The sequence below is a fragment of the Nannobrachium achirus genome (assembly GCF_963921795.1).
Source record: "Nannobrachium achirus genome assembly, chromosome: 24".
NCBI classification, from domain to species: domain Eukaryota; kingdom Metazoa; phylum Chordata; class Actinopteri; order Myctophiformes; family Myctophidae; genus Nannobrachium; species Nannobrachium achirus.
This window is the reverse complement of record NC_137831.1, coordinates 7,486,546-7,503,926: the sequence shown is the minus strand read 5'-3', so window position 1 is coordinate 7,503,926 and position 17,381 is coordinate 7,486,546. Positions and strand designations below refer to the sequence as shown.

The 17,381-nt window shown below is 44.3% G+C and overlaps 2 protein-coding genes across 2 annotated transcripts in view; one reads left to right on the top strand and one right to left on the bottom strand.

Moving 5' to 3' along the window:
- tgds (TDP-glucose 4,6-dehydratase) overlaps positions 1–17,381 on the top strand; it is a 273,449-nt gene that overhangs the window by 191,666 nt on the left and 64,402 nt on the right. The gene's annotated exons all lie outside the window — the stretch shown is intronic.
- ptgfrnb (prostaglandin F2 receptor inhibitor b) overlaps positions 1–17,381 on the bottom strand; it is a gene marked incomplete at both ends in the record, with an annotated part of 142,864 nt that overhangs the window by 69,700 nt on the left and 55,783 nt on the right. Inside the window, one exon of the mRNA XM_080720154.1 lies at positions 9,438–9,863. Coding sequence (XP_080576280.1) covers positions 9,438–9,863 — 426 coding nt within the window. The remainder of the gene's footprint in view (positions 1–9,437; positions 9,864–17,381) is intronic.

Sequence of the window (17,381 nt, the reverse complement as noted above, 5' to 3'; positions counted from 1 at the left end):
TACTTCTGGGGGTCGCTGGAATTAAATATTTTGAGATGGGCGTCCGTGGCCAAATACAGATCATTTTGTGGGTCCTTCACATGAACACTGACATAGAAACATAGGTTTTTCAAAAAAACAAATTTCACGATTTTTCTAAAATAGCAGATACAAGCTTGCAGAGCGGCACTCGGTGCCACGCTGTGAGCTTGTATATCTGCTATTCTACCACTTTTTGTGGTCACATGTTCAGATACTGGATTCTGATTGGCTTAAAACAGTGGTAAATCAGTCAACAACCTTGAGTTGGCTCATGGACCCCGCACACCGTTGTGTTGCAGTTGTAAGTTACAACTGTGTTTTCTTTCATTTATATGGTAGAAGTGGTAGAAAAGTAATTTACCATTTGAGGGTCGCCTTGTGCCACAACCCTGAAATAGTGGTAAATCAGCCAACAACCCACTCCCTCTCATGGTAAATGGCTTACTTTTTCAATAGTTAAAGCACAGAAGAATTGTGCGGGGGGGGGGGGGGGGGGCCCGCAGTGAATCCTTGTACCCAGGGCCCAGACTTTGGTGTGACACCCCTGCTCCTATAGCTCTCCTCCGTTGGATGACTCCAGTGATTGATGGTATGTGGTTGGAAACAGGAAAGCCTCGCTCTCGTCTTCGCCTCGTAAATCAAGCGCATGTGCGCGGCTGTGCGCTCTCTCTCAAACAAATAAATAAATAAGTGAAAGGAAGGCGGTGAAATCAGCAGTGAAGAATGATTGCCATCATGTGTGTGTGTGTGTGTGTGTGTGTGTGTGTGTGTGTGTGTGTAATGTTACTGAACCTATGTAAGATATGTGAGTGTGTGTGTGCAGAGATGTGTGTGTTGTTTTAAGTGCACGTCAGCCAAACCAAACCACAGTCTCACTGCACGCTGCACATCCACATGATCGAACCACACGTCTGCCAAGAGCTTTCAAATTCTGACTCCATTCAATACCACTCAACTTGTTGAGTCTTTGGTTTATGCTGTACTAATCTAGTTCTAATCTACTCTCTATTATATGTAGGACTGCGGTTCATCTAACTATTCATTTACGAAATGCCTGTCTGTCTGTCTATCCGCCGTCTGTCTGTCTACAGTACTCTGATGTCATAGTACTGACGTTACATACTGGGCCTGGACACGGAACACCATATGTGGGCATATGACACGGAACACCATATATGGGCCTAAACGGGGAAACAGTGCCCACATTTCTGCTGTGCCTCATTGGCTAAGGGCCCAGCCTTTGTACTGTCGGTCTTTTTTTTTGGGAGAATAATAAAGACCTATCCACAACTTTCCAACATCCCATCGTGCATTGCGCAGAATGTGCAGGCAGTTTCCGGCGCCGCAGCCGAGGGTGATCTACAAGCTCACAGCATCTGCGACACGACGTGAGCTTGTATGTCTGCTGTTAACCGGAAGTGTCCCGCAGATAATGCTACAGTAAATTCTCGCGGGAAACAGGTGGATACAGTTTTGGTATAACATACTGGTCTCGTCTTTCAGCGAGCTCACAATGATCCGTTTACAACAAAAGTCTACGGGAGGGGACTAATACTCAGTTGACTGGAGTCCCCCAGGTAGGGCTGTCACAATTATTACATAATCGTCTAATCGTGATTATTTGACATTATCGCAATTATTTTGTCATAATCGTCATAATCGCGAATGTTGAAAAATGACAGAAATAATGACAGAAATAAAAAATAACATTGATAGTGGAAATAGCCGATCTACAAGCTCACAACGCGTCGCGATGCAACGCGTTGTGAGCTTGTAGATCTGCTATTTCCACTATCAATGTTATTTTTTAAGTCGTAAGTTGTCAAATATGTCAGTAATGTATTTGTATATTTAGGTTATCATGTGCAACTTCAAAGCCTAAAAGCCAAACAGAAATGTAATTATCAACGACAAAAACACAATTCAATCGTTAATCGCCAATTATTTGAGTGACAATTAATCGTCATGTAAAATGTCATATCGTGACAGCCCTACCCCCCCAGGGCTCTCTCCTAAGTGCGCTCCTTTCTAGCCGACCTACAAGCTCACAACCTGTCACATTTGCAACAGGTTGTGAGCTTGTAGAGTAGATGGGCTAACGTCCTTCCCAGGATATGATAGGATGCTGGCGTGTCAAGTGGTTGCGTTTGATCACAACAGCCGTCTCGTGGTGAGTGTAATGTACACCGCACCGCCGCGCACGTACATGCACACAGTACACGCACACGCACACGCACACTCACACACACACACACACACACACACACACACACACACACACACACACACACACACACACACACACACACACACACACACACACACACACACACACACACACACACACACACACACACACACACACACACACACACACACACACACACACACACACACACACACGGCCCACCCACTGTGGCAGTAATTGATTGGTGTGTCAAATGTGTTTGACACCACTTCCTTCTCGCTCTGTCTCTGCCCCCCCTCCCCCCCTCCCCCTCTCTCTCTCTCTCCATTTAAATCGGAGTCTTTTTGTAGGCTGTGCCATTTAAATAGTTGTCAGTAGAAATGCTGCCATTTGTCCCGAAAGCGACTGCAAAAGCTGCTGTACGACTCAAAAAGCTTTATACCCTATGTCAGGCCAAGGACCCCTTAGTTGAGAGAGAGAGAGATGAAGCAGGGACCCCCACAACCTGTTCATAGATTCCATATAGTTTCATTGTTTGACAGCACAATCATCAGTGTATTTTGGATTCATGTCAATTTGTGTTTTCAGATATTTAACCACTTGAACCGTCAATACTTAATAAACTTGACCTTTCACTCATGTACTTAGTCTGCTCTTTTCCCCCTCTACACCAAACATCTTTGTTGAAAATAGCCGATCTACAAGCTCACAAGCTCACAACTACAAGCTCACGAGGCGTTGTGAGCTTGTAGATCTGCTATTTTTGGCTAAAGTTCTCAGAATGGACACTAGGGTTCAAGTGGTTAATAAAAAAAAAGGAGAAAAAAGTTTCTATTACACAAAGATTTGGAGAACCCCCTGTTGAAGACCCTTGCCCTATGTATTTAACATGTATATAATATATATATATAACGACGTAATATGACATAGCGCTGTTTACACAATGCTGTACTACATAATGTACAGTATATTTTCTTTTTTTTTCGTTTTCTTTTATTACATTTTGACACTTAAAACACTTATACGTAGGTTTTATCAGACCAATAAAGCTCCTTTACATTGAATTGTGGGGAGACTCACTAGTCTCAAAAAGCATGCGCGCGCTTACACACACACACACACACACACACGCGCGCGCGCGCACGTGGAAGTCAGAGCTGAAGCACTGGTCTTCACAGTGGGAGCAGAAGAGGCTGACAGTGAGAATTAGAGATCTATTTGCGGCGCGCCGCCATAAATAGACCTCATGTAACAGCATTGTTGTTCTGTAATTTCAATTCCAGTTTGATGCCTGCGCTATGACCCCCCCCCCCCCCCCCCTCCTCCCCCTCCCCCATAATGCAATGCTAGCTTTTTGGATTTCCACTCAGCTGATTTAAATATAGCAGGCGACACAACGTGACGTGTTCAACTGAATAAGAATACAGTGGCTAGCATCGGTGGTGTAAAATAACTAAGTACATTTACTTAAAGGTGTATTCAGTGATAATGAAAGTGGCCGGGGGTCATCTTGTCCCTTACTGGCCTTACAGCGTGGAAATGTTTAGTTTTTTATAGATTTTTTACACCATTATAATGTTCTCGTTTTTAACATTAGACCCAATCACTGAATATCTGTAGGCCTACGTCTCCAGCTTCAGGATATGTATGATACTGATTTACTACCAGTCTGTGGTATTTTATGAGTTCAGTAGTTTACAATCTAGGCATTTAGCAGATGTTCTTAATTCAGAGCGACTGTGGTTCTCAAAACTTTTATTTTGACCATCATAACTAAACATCATAACATAACTACGGCCATACTCTACCCTGATTGGTGAAGAGAATGAATGGGAAATGTACCAATTGTATTTTTATTTGAATGAAATACAATCACTGAATATACCTTTAAGTCCTACTGTATTTGAGTACAATTTGTACTTTACTTGAGTATTTCCCAATTTCTAATACTTTTACTCCACTGTAGTGGAGTAAAAGGATCCAAATATTGCACTTTGACTCCACTTCAATTATTTGAAAACTTTAGTTAATTGGCAGATATAAATGATATTATAAACCATACATTACCTGGGGCTAAAGACCGGTGCAGTCTAGTTCAATTCGACCCATTGACAAACGCATGTATAAGTTAACACACAACCACAGGTGTGAATGATTCACCGTGCCAGTAGCACGCTGTTAGCGCACTGGAGATTAGAAAGCTAAAGGGTGAAAGGCTGCTTTGTTTTTTGGAGCGCGCTTTGCACATTTCTCAGCCAGCATATGGGGCTGTCATGGACACCATATGACACGTCGTGCCAAAAGGAAGACAACACGGAGAGAAGAGAGATCGCTTCCAGACCATCACTGCATCATGGCTCTCAAATCAAGGCAACAAAGAGTTGGTTTTGATATTTTCAATCTATGAGACATGTTAAGAGCATTTTGGATTGATCCTTTTTCACCTCCCCCCTGCTAAGACAGTAGGGGTGTGACGATACATTTTAACAACGATACGATACCATAGACTGTATAAAATATATGGACAAAGCGAAGCCATTGGTTTCTATGCAGCGCAAATGACACAATATGGGTCCTTGGCATGGGTGTTGCCATCATAGATTGTAAAGGCACCAAAGGATACGGTCACGTGCAACCGCAGGGATACATGGGAGAATGTGGTCGGAGCCTCCCGAAATACAGCACACGAAGAAGAACACAGCCGGCTGGTATCAGTTTAGTTGGCCACGCCCCCCACAACTTTATCATTTATTTTAAAATAAATTGGACCAAATTTCGACAAAACGCATATGATGGTGATTGAAAGGCAATGTTTAACTGGCGATAGGAACCATAAAGTATTCATGAAAATGTTAATTAAGGTTAGAACACGAAAGGGGAAAACGAATGGGATCCAATGGAGAACAATTCTTTTTGCGATCGGGGAAAACAGCGCAACTAGCGGCCAATCATAGGAAGTTTTACTTACGCATTGGAGTCATTTTAAATCGGCAGAACTATGCCCCTGTACGATACGCATCACAATACATGGTTAACTAGAAGCAGTGCTCTTCCGAGCACAGGTCTCCACCAGGCCACACAAATCGTCCTGTTATAGCGCCACCATGAGGCTGATTTAAAAAATGTGGGGCAGAGGTTCTGAATTAGCATCCAGGGAGTGTGTGTGCTCAGTTTGGCAGCGATCGGGCCAACGGCGCCGGAGATTAGCTGGTAACAACCAGGCCACACAAATCGGCCTGTTATAGCGCCACCATGAGGCTGATTTGAAAAATGTGGGGCAGAGGTTCTAGATTGGCATCCAGGGAGTGTGTGTGCTCAGTTTGGCAGCGATCGGGCCAACGGTGACTGAGATTAGCTGTTCACAAACTGCGAGGACGCACGGACGCACGCACGGACGCACGGACGGACGGACGGACGGACGGAGGGGAAAACATACTCTCCCTCAGCCTTCGGCTGGTGGAGACAATAACGATACGATACATGGACAATATTGGTTCATTCATGGCGATATGATAGGATTCGATTCAATGCTTCAAAAACGATATAGTAACTATTTAGCAAAGAAATGAAATCTCTGTAAAACGTGTAAAAAAATCCATTATTATGGAAGTAAACGCTGCGATTATCTAGCAATTACATGGACGTAATATTTCAACACAAATGGAAAAACCCATCTTGACATGAACACAGAGATTACACACATTTATCGATAGACCAAGAGTAGCTATATGGAATGGAAAAGTAATTAGACCCCTCTTTTTCATTTTCCCTCTTAAAATTGCCAAATACAAGGCACAGATACTTAGTTTCCAAACAATGAATTTTTTGCACTGCAAAATGATTCAATACCGAGTACCGCATTTTAAAACGACACGATACAAAGCCAAAACGCTACGATATTTTGCTTTTGCAAACGATATAGTAGCTCAGGGGTCCCCAATTAGTTTTCCCCAAGGGCCGAATCATGTCTAGGGTGCCAAGTCGAGGGCCACAGCATTGCAGGGGACTACTCCAGCGACAGTTCAGATATCCGTTCGTTTTGCATTTATCATTTTAAAAAATGATTTAAACTAGTGAAAACAGCCGATCTACAAGCACACAACGCCGCGAGGCGTTGTGTGCTTGTAGATCGGCTGTTTTCACTACTTTTGTGAGACGGCCTTGAATGATGAAGCAGGGCTTTACTTTGTGAAAGAACGTACAAATTTGGAGATGCAAGGTTTCCACCCGACAACGACGATATACTAGTGTTGTTGCTGCTCTTATACCACCATTATTACTGGGGTTGGTGGACGCTAGACAGTAGCCCCCCGCGGGCCGCAAATGGCCCGCGGGCCGCCTATTGGGGAACCCTGTAGTAGATCATTGCAAATTAAAATAGATTTTTCAATTCAGTTACTACTATCTATCTATCGTTACATCACTATAAGACAGGGTTGCATTGTATTTTTTAGCAGAAGGGAGAGAGAGAGAGACAGACAGACAGAGAGAGGAAGTCCCTCGAAGGTTTTTGGACAGCAGATCATGCCTGATGCACCGAACCCACAACATTCACCGAATTAAAATGAAATCAAGCCCCAGTCAGTCCAGAACCACTGAAATGTGTCCAGTGTTCCGCCATCCATTCTGTTTGGCGCCAGTGACCACTGGCCTCTCCTCTCCTCTCCTCTCCTCTCCTCTCCTCTCCTCTCCTCTCCTCTCCTCTCCTCTCCTCTCCTCTCCTCTCCTCTCCTCTCCTCTCCACCAAAGCAATTTAGGTCAACCGACAGTAATGTTGACATGCAGCGGACAGGGCCAGTGGACTGAGGCACTTATCAGATAGACAAGAGAACACATTCAACAGAAACATGCTTTAAAAACCCATTTAGGCCTGAACACATTATGACGCAATATTTTATGCTTTAAATATAAAAAAATAGCAGATATACAAGCTCACAGCGCGGCACCGAGTGCCGCGCTGCGAGCTTGTAGATCTGCTATTTTTGAAAAATCGTGAAAATTAGAATTTTGACCCGATTCTATAAGTGTCTTTTGAATCCTTCTAAGGTTTTTGGAGAAAACCTATGTTTCTATGTCAGCAATCTGGCCAGCCATCATCAAAGAAAAGGTCCTTTTCACTTAACTGGAGCTCAGTTAGTCTGTTCTTGAGAGACTACTATGTCAGTGGTTCTCAAACCTTTTCATGTGAAGGACCCCCAAAATGATATATATTTGGCCACGGACCCCCATCTCAAAATATTTTGTTCCAGGGACCCCCCAGAAGTAAATTTGAGTTACTATAACGTTCGCTTTGAAAATACATATATTCAAAGATTTGCACACATTTTCACGACTTTTTCAAAAATAGCAGATCTACAAGCTCGCAGCGCGGCACTCGGTGCCGTGCTGTGAGCTTGTATATCTGCTATTTTTCAATAGTTAAAGCATAAAATATTGCGTCATAATGTGTTCAGGCCTAAATGGGTTAATGCTGCTGTCCTGCTACAATATACTCCCCTGTACTACTGGGCTGTATACAGAAAGTATACTGCAGTGTACTGTATGTAGTAAATAAACAAAACATAAAGACACTAGGACTTTGCTATTCTCGAAACTTTGAGGGTCACAAAATGAGGACAAGAGCCACCTCTGCTAGTCCAATTATGTTCACTTTGTTACGTTAATTCCTCATGAAAACATTATTCAAAATTCATTAACCATCAATCAATCCATCAGTCGTTCATTCGTCAATCAGCAACTAAAAACGCATTAACTCATATTATGCCATAAACATACTAAACGTCTTTGATCTCCAGTGCCATAAACGCACTTTACGTCTTTTTAATTAATCAAAAGTTTTATCTTTCATACCATAATTGTAATTTCAAAAAAATCGCTCTAGAAGTTAGGCATAAGCCTCCATGACCGGAGCGCCACGACCGATTTGACTGTAGCACCGGTGAACACAGTCCGACGGGAAAACCGGTAAGACCGAACATTGGTATAAGTACTCAAAAAACTCGAAACAATAACGCGATTCCAGCCGTGCCATCCATTCGGCGATCAGAGCCCTTGCTATCGATCGGCAGGGCTCGGAAGTGTTATAGCATGTTAGCAAAAAGGCCTGGCCAAAATGTAAACAACTAGGCCACTATCAAAAAAAAATGGACGTGTCTCTTCCTTCTTCTGTTTGTTGATCAGATAGTAGGAGAACACCACCTGGTGGTTTTCAAAGGCCATTGCACTCTAGAGAACACAGTCCCATTGACAGCATAAACATATCACAATGATCAAGACATCTTACACATGTTCTATTGAAGCCCAAATCTAATGATAGGATATATATATATATAAATGTACATGTTTTCCTTTGTAAGAGGGGTAGTGTGGCTTTCGATAGAAGCATAGATTTATATATGTAATTTAAGTACAAAATATGATTTTGGCCCCCATAAAAAGGTAAAATTAAACAAAATGGATGGCATCAGTTTTGTAGATTTTTAATAAAGGGTGGCATTCAGTAAGATGTGACGCCAATTCTACAAAATGCCTTCAAAATCAGTAACTTCTCTAACATTTTTCGTGCCACAAGGACGCTCAAAATGATATACGCTTGAGCGCCAAGCGTCTTTTCAGTGGGGAGCGATAGATAGACAGCACTCGCTCTCCCGCAGCCGGGAGTGCAAAGACTCAAATGTCCATGACCGTCCGTAGATTGCGTTTGCCTTTTTCTACGGACTAAAGCAGTGGTTCTCAACCTTTTCAGGCCGCGACCCCCAAAATAATCATATTTTAACTGAGGACCCCCCCCCCCACCCTGACGAGCACTAAGAGTTGAGGCATTACATTTTGTATAACACGCTTCTATTGTGAAAATAGCAGATGTACATGCTCACAACGCCTCTATTTTCACAATTAAAAAGTCCTTAAATTGTCACTTTAGAAATGTGCAGATATCCTCTATACACATACACTTTATGTTGGTTTGTTTACTGTTGAGTGAGAAAACAATGTTGCACATTAAGTTAATCATCTGGGGACCCCCCCAAAATAAATTCTGGGGGTCTCGATGACACACACACACACACACACACACACACACACACACACACACACACACACACACACACACACACACACACACACACACACACACACACACACACACACACACACACACACACACACACACACACACACACACACACACACCTCTGCCCCCCCCCAAAAAACAAAAAGGTTTACTCACCGACGCGCGTCACCTTCACGGCCACGGCCTGCGAGGTCTTCTCGGCCGCCACGTACCACCTCCCCTGGCCCCGCCCCCTCTCCACGAAGGCCCGCACGCGGCAGGCGTACTCGCCGCCGTCGGCCGCAGCCGCCTCGCGCACCGCCAGCCGGAAGTCGCCGGCGCCCGTCCTCTCCAGGGACACCACGCCCCCGCCGGGACCCCCCGCCGACGCCTCATTGGACGAGGAGCCGTTGGAGACCACCACGCCCTGGCGGTCCATGGTCACCAGGGGGCGCCCGTCCAGCAGCCAGGTCACCTCCAGGGCCAGGGAGGGGGGAGGGGGGGCGTCCCCCCCCACGTCCACGGAGCACAGGAGGGACAGCGTGTCCCCGGGGGACAGCAGGGGGGAGGACGCCGAGGACGCCAGGACACTCAGGGACTGGCCTGGAGAGATGGAGAGAGAGATGTTTAGACTAGGGGTCTTCAACGTTTTCAGGCCAAGGACCCCTTAGTTGAGAGAGAGATGAAGCAAGGATTCCATATAGATTCCATATAGTTTCATCATTTGACAGTGTGTTTTGGATTCATGTCAATGTCTGTTTTCAGATATTTAACCACTTGAACCGTCAATACTTAATAAACTTGACCTTTCACTCTGTACTTAGTCTGCTCTTTTCCTCGGAGTGTTCATTTGACTCAGAGATTGTACACGTGGAACCGAATGGACCAGTAAGGACTGGTCCATTTGGTTACATTTTGTTACACTGTCAGAGTAACAGACCCACATAAGAGTCTATCTGTTTCCATTTGTACATTCCATTTGTCTATTGGTTCCTAACTCTCAATCCTTGGGGATTGAGAGTTAAGCCCCTATCAGAGTCGGTACCGCGGTGAAGAGCTATCCACCGCGGTGTAGTCTTTTTGAGTCATAAAACTACAACGTTACGTCATTCCTCGCGGTGAAGAGCTTTCGAACCGCGAGTCCCAACACATCTCTCTGTTTTTACTATCAGACAGATCGACCCTTCACCCCTTTCACTGATTGACCGATCTAGACCAGTCAGTCACAGTGATAGGACTTCACCGTGACTGACTATGATGATGGCCTCCACTTATTTTCTCACTTTAGGTGGATAGCTTTACACCTAAAATTTGTGGTGAATGAATAGCTCTTCACCCTGGACTCTGATAGAGTCTTTAGGGGATCGCTGTCCCGGCCTGGAATCGAACCTGGGACAACCAGGGGCTCTGGCTCCGCAGGCGGGCTCCCTAACCACTCAGTGGGCTCGCTAACCCCACCTGGAACCCTCTAGTTCCCCGGATCGCACGTTGCGAAAGCGGTGGTTTTCGAGAGCGGTAACTTCTGGCTTTTCTCACAAAACAAAAAAAAAGTAAAGTTTTGACACACGACAGCAGCAGCAGCGACACGGCTACAGCTGGAGCTAACTAACCCATTTAGAACGGGTATCATTATTTTATGCTTTAACTATTGAAAAATAGCAGATATACAAGCTCACAGCGCGGCACCGAGTGCCGCGCTGTGAGCTTGTAGATCTGCTATTTTTGAAAAATTCGTGAAAATTAGAATTTTGACTCTATTCTATAAGTGTCTTTTGAATCCTTCTAAGGTTTTTTGAAAAACCTATGTTTCTATGTCAGCAATCTGGCCAGCCATCGTTAAAGAAAAGGTCCTTTTCACTTAACTGGAGCTGCAGTTAGTCTGTTCTTGAGAGACGACTATGTCAGTGGTGCTCAAACTTTTCCATGTGAAGGACCCCCAAAATGATATGTATTTGGCCAAGGACCCCCATCTCAAAATATTTAGTTCCAGGGACCACCCCAGAAGCAAAATTTAAGTTACAAACGTTCGCTTTGAAAATACATCTATTCAAAGATTTGCACACATTTTCACGACTTTTTCAAAAATAGCAGATCTACAAGCTCGCAGCGCGGCACTCGGTGCCGCGCTGTGAGCTTGTATATCTGCTATTTTTCTCAAGCATTCAATAATTCTAGGCCTAAATGGGTTTAAAAAATAAAGTTGAGCTTAACGAAAAGGGACAACTGAACTCGCCACCGGAAAGTTTCCTTACATCATGCGATGTATTTTTAGTTCTTGCTCTACAAATTGACTAGGTGTTATTTGGCGGTCTGGGCTTGCCGGTTAGATACGGTCCGTCATTACAGTCAGACTTGCACAGAGTCAGTGTAACGCTAGCTGCCACAGCTACACAGGGGCGTCGCACCAAATTATGGGCCCTGGGTACAAGGATTCACTGCAGGCCCACCCATGGGAACGCATTAATACGCATTGTTTTGTGCTTTAACTATTGAAAAATAGCAGATGTACAGGCTCACAGCGCGGCACAGAGTGGCGCACTGCCGAGCTTGTAGATCTGCTATTTTAGAAAAATCGTGAAAATGTGTGCAAGTCTTTGATTAGGGTTTTTGGAAAAATACAAAATAAAAAAAAAACTATGTTTCTATGTCCGTGGTGCTCACACTTTTTCATGTGAAGGACCCCCAAAATGGCATGTATTTGGTCACGGACCCCCATCTCAAAATATTTAGTTCCAGGGACCCCCCACAAGCAAAATTTCAGTTACAAATGTTCGCTTAAAAAATACACACGTTCAAAGATTTGCACACACATTCTCACGACTTTTCAAAAACAGCAGATATACAAGCTCGCAGCGCAGCACTCGGTGCCGCGCTGTGAACTTGTATATCTGCTATTTTTCAATAGTTAAAGTATAAAATAATTGAGGGCCCTAGTAACTCAGTCCCACTTTCCCCCCCTTGTGACGCCCCTGCTTGGAGGTTTCTGTTCCCGATAGTTTAGGAATGTTGAGCTGGATGTGTCTTAGGGCGGATTCACACTGCAATCCGTTTGATTAGAACTGATTCTGAAACCGGTTGCTGGTTCACGCTGGCCAGCATTCACATTGGCAGACCTTCTGGCCTCCCTGGAGATCACTAGCACTATACAGCCCGGTCCTATAGGTGGCGGTATGCACATAGTGTCATCAACTATGCGACATTGCTGATGGTGGTTGCCAATAAATTCAGGCACGAAAGTTGGTGTAACAATTCAATGACGCGCGACAGCGCAGTGTGGAACATTGTTGCAGTGGTCTTGGGTCTCGCACCCCCCACACCTCGACAAGACAAACAAGCCTATTTGCATATCAATTGACCTGTGTCGCTGATCTACAAGCTCACACTGACCTTGCATCCGCGACGCGTTGTGAGCTTGTAGATCTGCTATTTTCCAGGCGCATAAACGTGCAGAATGATGAGCGAGACATGCAGCGCAGCGCACGTTATTATTTTAATTATTTAATAATCAACATGGCTGAAACGCTTGTGGCTTAATATTCACATTAATGGCACGTCAAGCAGGCACAGCAGTGCACAAGCAGTGCCAAGGAATCTATAACATCGAAACAAAAGTCAGGGATAAAGGAATACTTTTAGGCTATTTTCTATCAACAGCGGTAAGTCATTTTCGGTTTGTTTTCATGGTTTAACTTGTAGGCTAGTGCTTTCTCTTTCTGCTTTTCTTTCCCGACGGGCGACAGCGCACACACATGCATGCACGCACGCACCACGCCCCCCCCCCCTCCCGCTGTAAATCTGATCCCAGAGCAGCATAACCATCATCTCACAGTTACAGCCATACTTCATGTCGCTGCCTCGCGGCTAATAACGGACCTGAATCTGATCCTAGGTCAGCCTAGATTACAGTCCCGTGTTCCGAATGTTTTAACGGAGCGCCGGTTCTGGCCGTCCCGTCTCACTTTCACCCCTGCCTCAGTGCGCTGGTGCGAGACAATAAATAACTGTTCGCCAATTGCTACTTCTCCCAATTGGAAGTACATGACACCAGTCCAGCGCACCACAGTAGTAGGCTAACTGGTGATATAAAACATATAAACGAATTTTAGAAGACAGTCCTACAAGCAAGCAATCTCTCTGTGAGATGAAGTCGCTGATCCCATGGCCATGTCGACAACTGTTACCCAGTGTTTATTTGTGCCGACGGCTGACTCGTCGACATTATATGAGGTCACGTTCAACATCAATACCGTTTTTGAGGCCGGTTGCTTCACACTGCGGCTCACCGGTCTCGAGGTCGCACAATGCAGTCTCGAGACTACCTCTTGAGGTGGTTTCGAGGCTATCCGTTTCTGAGGAAGACCGCACGCTTCACACTGTCAAAACCGGTTTAAACATCTGCCAAGTAGCCTCGAGACCGGTCTCGAGACCGCAGTGTGAATCCGCCCTTAGTGGCCTGGGTAGAGCTGGATGCTCTGCTAAGCCATTAAAAACACTGTTTTTTTAAGCATACATCAAATCTTTGCATCTGGGGGTCCCTGAAACTAAAATACATATAATTATGGGGGTCTGCGGATAACATTTTTATGTATTTGGCTGTGTGTGGACCCCTAATTTGAAAATATCTTGTTCCAGGGACCAGAAGATTTGAGTTTAAAATGTTTGTATTTGAAAATATATATTCAAAGATTTGCTCAGATTTTCAAAAAAACAAACAAACAAAAAAACATGCAGATCTAGAATCTTGTGAGTGCTAACCCAAGTCCGATTTGAAAAATGCCTTAAAGACTCAAGTCCGATTTGAAAATTACCAACTGTTTTACTGGAAAACGTATTACTCAGCCTCTGTAACAGCTAGAAACTACATTCCCAAACTATTTGATAGCTTACACCTTTGGCTTTTCATAGAAAGAATTCAGAACAATTTTATTTTTTGTACATGTAGCCATCTACATTTGTGTTTTCAGATATTTATCCACTTGAACCGTCAATACTTAATAAACTTGACCTTTCACTCCGTACTTAGTCTGCTCTTTATCGCCTCTACACCAAAACTCTGAAAATAGCCGATCTACAAGCTCACAACGCCTCGCAGTGCGATCTGCTTTAATGTGTAGCCGTCCACATTTTGGTCCCCGGACAACACTTTGAGAACCAATGGTATATAGTATATACTATTCCCACACAGTGGGACGCACCCCCCCCTCCCCCCCAAAAAAAAAAGAACAGAGAAGAGAAGAGCAAGGGGATCAAAAGCAAGCTAATAAAATCTAGATTAAAAACAGAGGGGTGCAACGCGCGAAGCCTGCGGGGGAGTGCTTGACTCCGTAAAGGATGTTTATTATGAGTTTATATGAATTATTTATCGAAGATAATACCACCAACAAAACAGCTACTTTTTAATGCTTGGATAGATACAGACAGACAGACAGACAGACAGACAGACAGACAGACAGACAGACAGACAGACAGACAGACAGACAGACAGACGAAAGCATCTGTGTCATTTACATATTTAGCTACACTAGTCCTTGCCCATGGTTGTGTCGTGTACCGAGGTGAAAGTATCGGCTCGTAGGAAAGCAGGATTTAAGACGTATCAGTGATGCCAGTCATCTCCAAATGTGGGCACCGTTTCACCCGTTTATGCCCAAATATGGTGTTCCGTGGCAGGGGCGCTGGAACTCCCAAATCCCAAGGGGAGCTGAGCTTGGAGGAGTTCATGCGTGCGGACGCCAAAAAGTCACGTTTTTTATCCGGTTTTGGGTTATTTTTATTACGGTTTTGGGTGCTTCCCCGCACAACAGTGTAACAAGGAGCTGTATATTTACTGGTTATTTTAGCACACAGTGCAACACAGCACGCACGCACACACACGCTGTCACTCACGCACACACTACAAAATCGAGTATTATTTTTGTAACAGTTTTCTACTGTTTTTTATTCCCCATATATAACGGTGTTAGTTTGCAACAATGAGCCTACAGACAGTTTCTAGTTCTCAAATACATAGACTTTGGTGTGCCATCAAAGCGGGATTTATTTTTAAACAAATTTTTAATCTGACTTCCCTTCTGACCGGAGGTTGCAAGGTGACCATGTGATTAGGTGACCCATGTGATAATCACACCTTTTTTCAACATATTTTATTCCCCAAAGTCAAATACAATGTTTTAATATAGCTCTCTCTGTGTGTATATATAGGCCTATATTAAAAAAAAAGACAAAAAAAATGAAATTTTTATTTTTCTCATTCGAAAAAAATATTTTTCTCCTCCCCACAACCAGGGGAGCTGCAGCTCCCTCAGCACCCCACTTCCAGCGCCCCTGTTCCGTGGCGTGATGTCAGTCAGTGATGTCAGTCATATCCAAATTTGGTTACTGCATTTGCTACTTTTTAGAGAACTTCCGTTCTAAACCACTGTTCAAATTCCTAGGAGTTTTCTGAAAAACGGATGTCACTGTACTAGTAAGACGCCTAAGGGTGAAAGGGCGAGGTCACTTTTCTAACATATTAACTATACATGTCAGTCTAATCAGTGTGGCTGGCTCTGCAGACAGGGATCTCCATATATAGGCATAAAAGGGATTGTATGTGGCTGATGTGGCCTCCATATATATGAACCACACTAACAGAATCCCTTGTATGCCCATATATGGAAATCCCTGTCTGTAGAACCAGCCATACTGGTTGTTAGACTGACATGTATATATATTGGCATTCACAGATATGGGTTTAAAATCAATTTCCATATATGGGCATAAAAGGGATTCTGTTAGTGTGGTTCCCCTGACATCACAGTCAGATTTGAGTTGCAAATGTTCGCTATAAAAAAATATATATCCACGGCTTTCCAACGCCCCATAGTGCATTGCGCAGACGTTGTAGCGAGCTTCCGGCGCCGCAGCCGAGTGTGATCTACAAGCTCACAACGGGCTGCATCTGCGACGCGACGTGAGCTTGTATGTCTGCTGTTAAACCGGAAGTGTGGTCCAATTAATCTCCAGTAAACTCCCGCGGAAAGAGGTGGATATATATATTCAAAGATGTGCACACATTTTCAGGACTTTTCAAAAATAGAGGATCTACAAGCTCATAGCCAAAGTATAAAATAATAGTTAAAGTGGTTATAATCTAAAAGAGACAGATGTCTAAAAACAGGTTATGGGTTGGTGGACCCCCCACTGAAGTTAAGAATCCAACACATTAAGCAGCACTAACACATATGGAAGAAGATCTCTGTTGCTACGGTGTCTCAGAGAGGACAAAAAGGAAGCTCTCTCTCTCTCTCTCTCTCCAGCTCTGTTTGCCTTCTCCTCATCCTCTTTGCTTTAGTCCTTTAAGTCAATATATGAACATCCTGGGAGTCCACATGAGACTGTCTGTGTCTGTCTGTCTGTGTGTGTGTGTGTGTGTGTGTGTGTGTGTGTGTGTGTGTGTGTGTGTGTGTGTGTGTGTGTGTGTGTGTGTGTGTGTGTGTGTGTGTGTGTGTGTGTGTGTGTGTGTGTGTGTGTGTGTGTGTCTGGTTTCATTATAAACCTCTGCTGAGTGTTTGGGACGGTTTAAGAGGACTTGGCGAGCTAGCCAGGATAGATCCCAGATATGGTGGCCACAGCAACCACTGTGTGTGTGTGTGTGTGTGTGTGTGTGTGTGTGTGTGTGTGTGTGTGTGCGTGCGTGCGTGCGTGCGTGTACCAGGGGCCTCTACGAGGGCACAAAGATGTCTGAGTGAGACAGAGTGAAGGTCAAGAGCCTGCAGGGGGGGCGGGGGTGGATAAAGAAAAGAGAGACCACACTGTGGAATCCAGAGTTTTTCATTTCAACTCTGAGAGGCTCAGTGTCCACCGAGCCCTTGGCTGAAAACAACCAATAACGCACTCCTGAAAAGTGGAAAATGTTTAATCCACATCTAAGGACCTACAGTATAGGCTCATTGTAGCCTGACAGAAGGTTGCAGGTTCGAGTCCCAATCCCGAAAGCCTTTTCGGCATCTCACTTCCCATCTCTGTCCCCTGTTGCTGTCTATCCATCACAATAAAGCAAGGGTCTTTCAACAGGGGGTCCGTAAAAGATGTTTATTCTGAGTTTATATGAATTATTTATCGAAGATAATACGACCAACA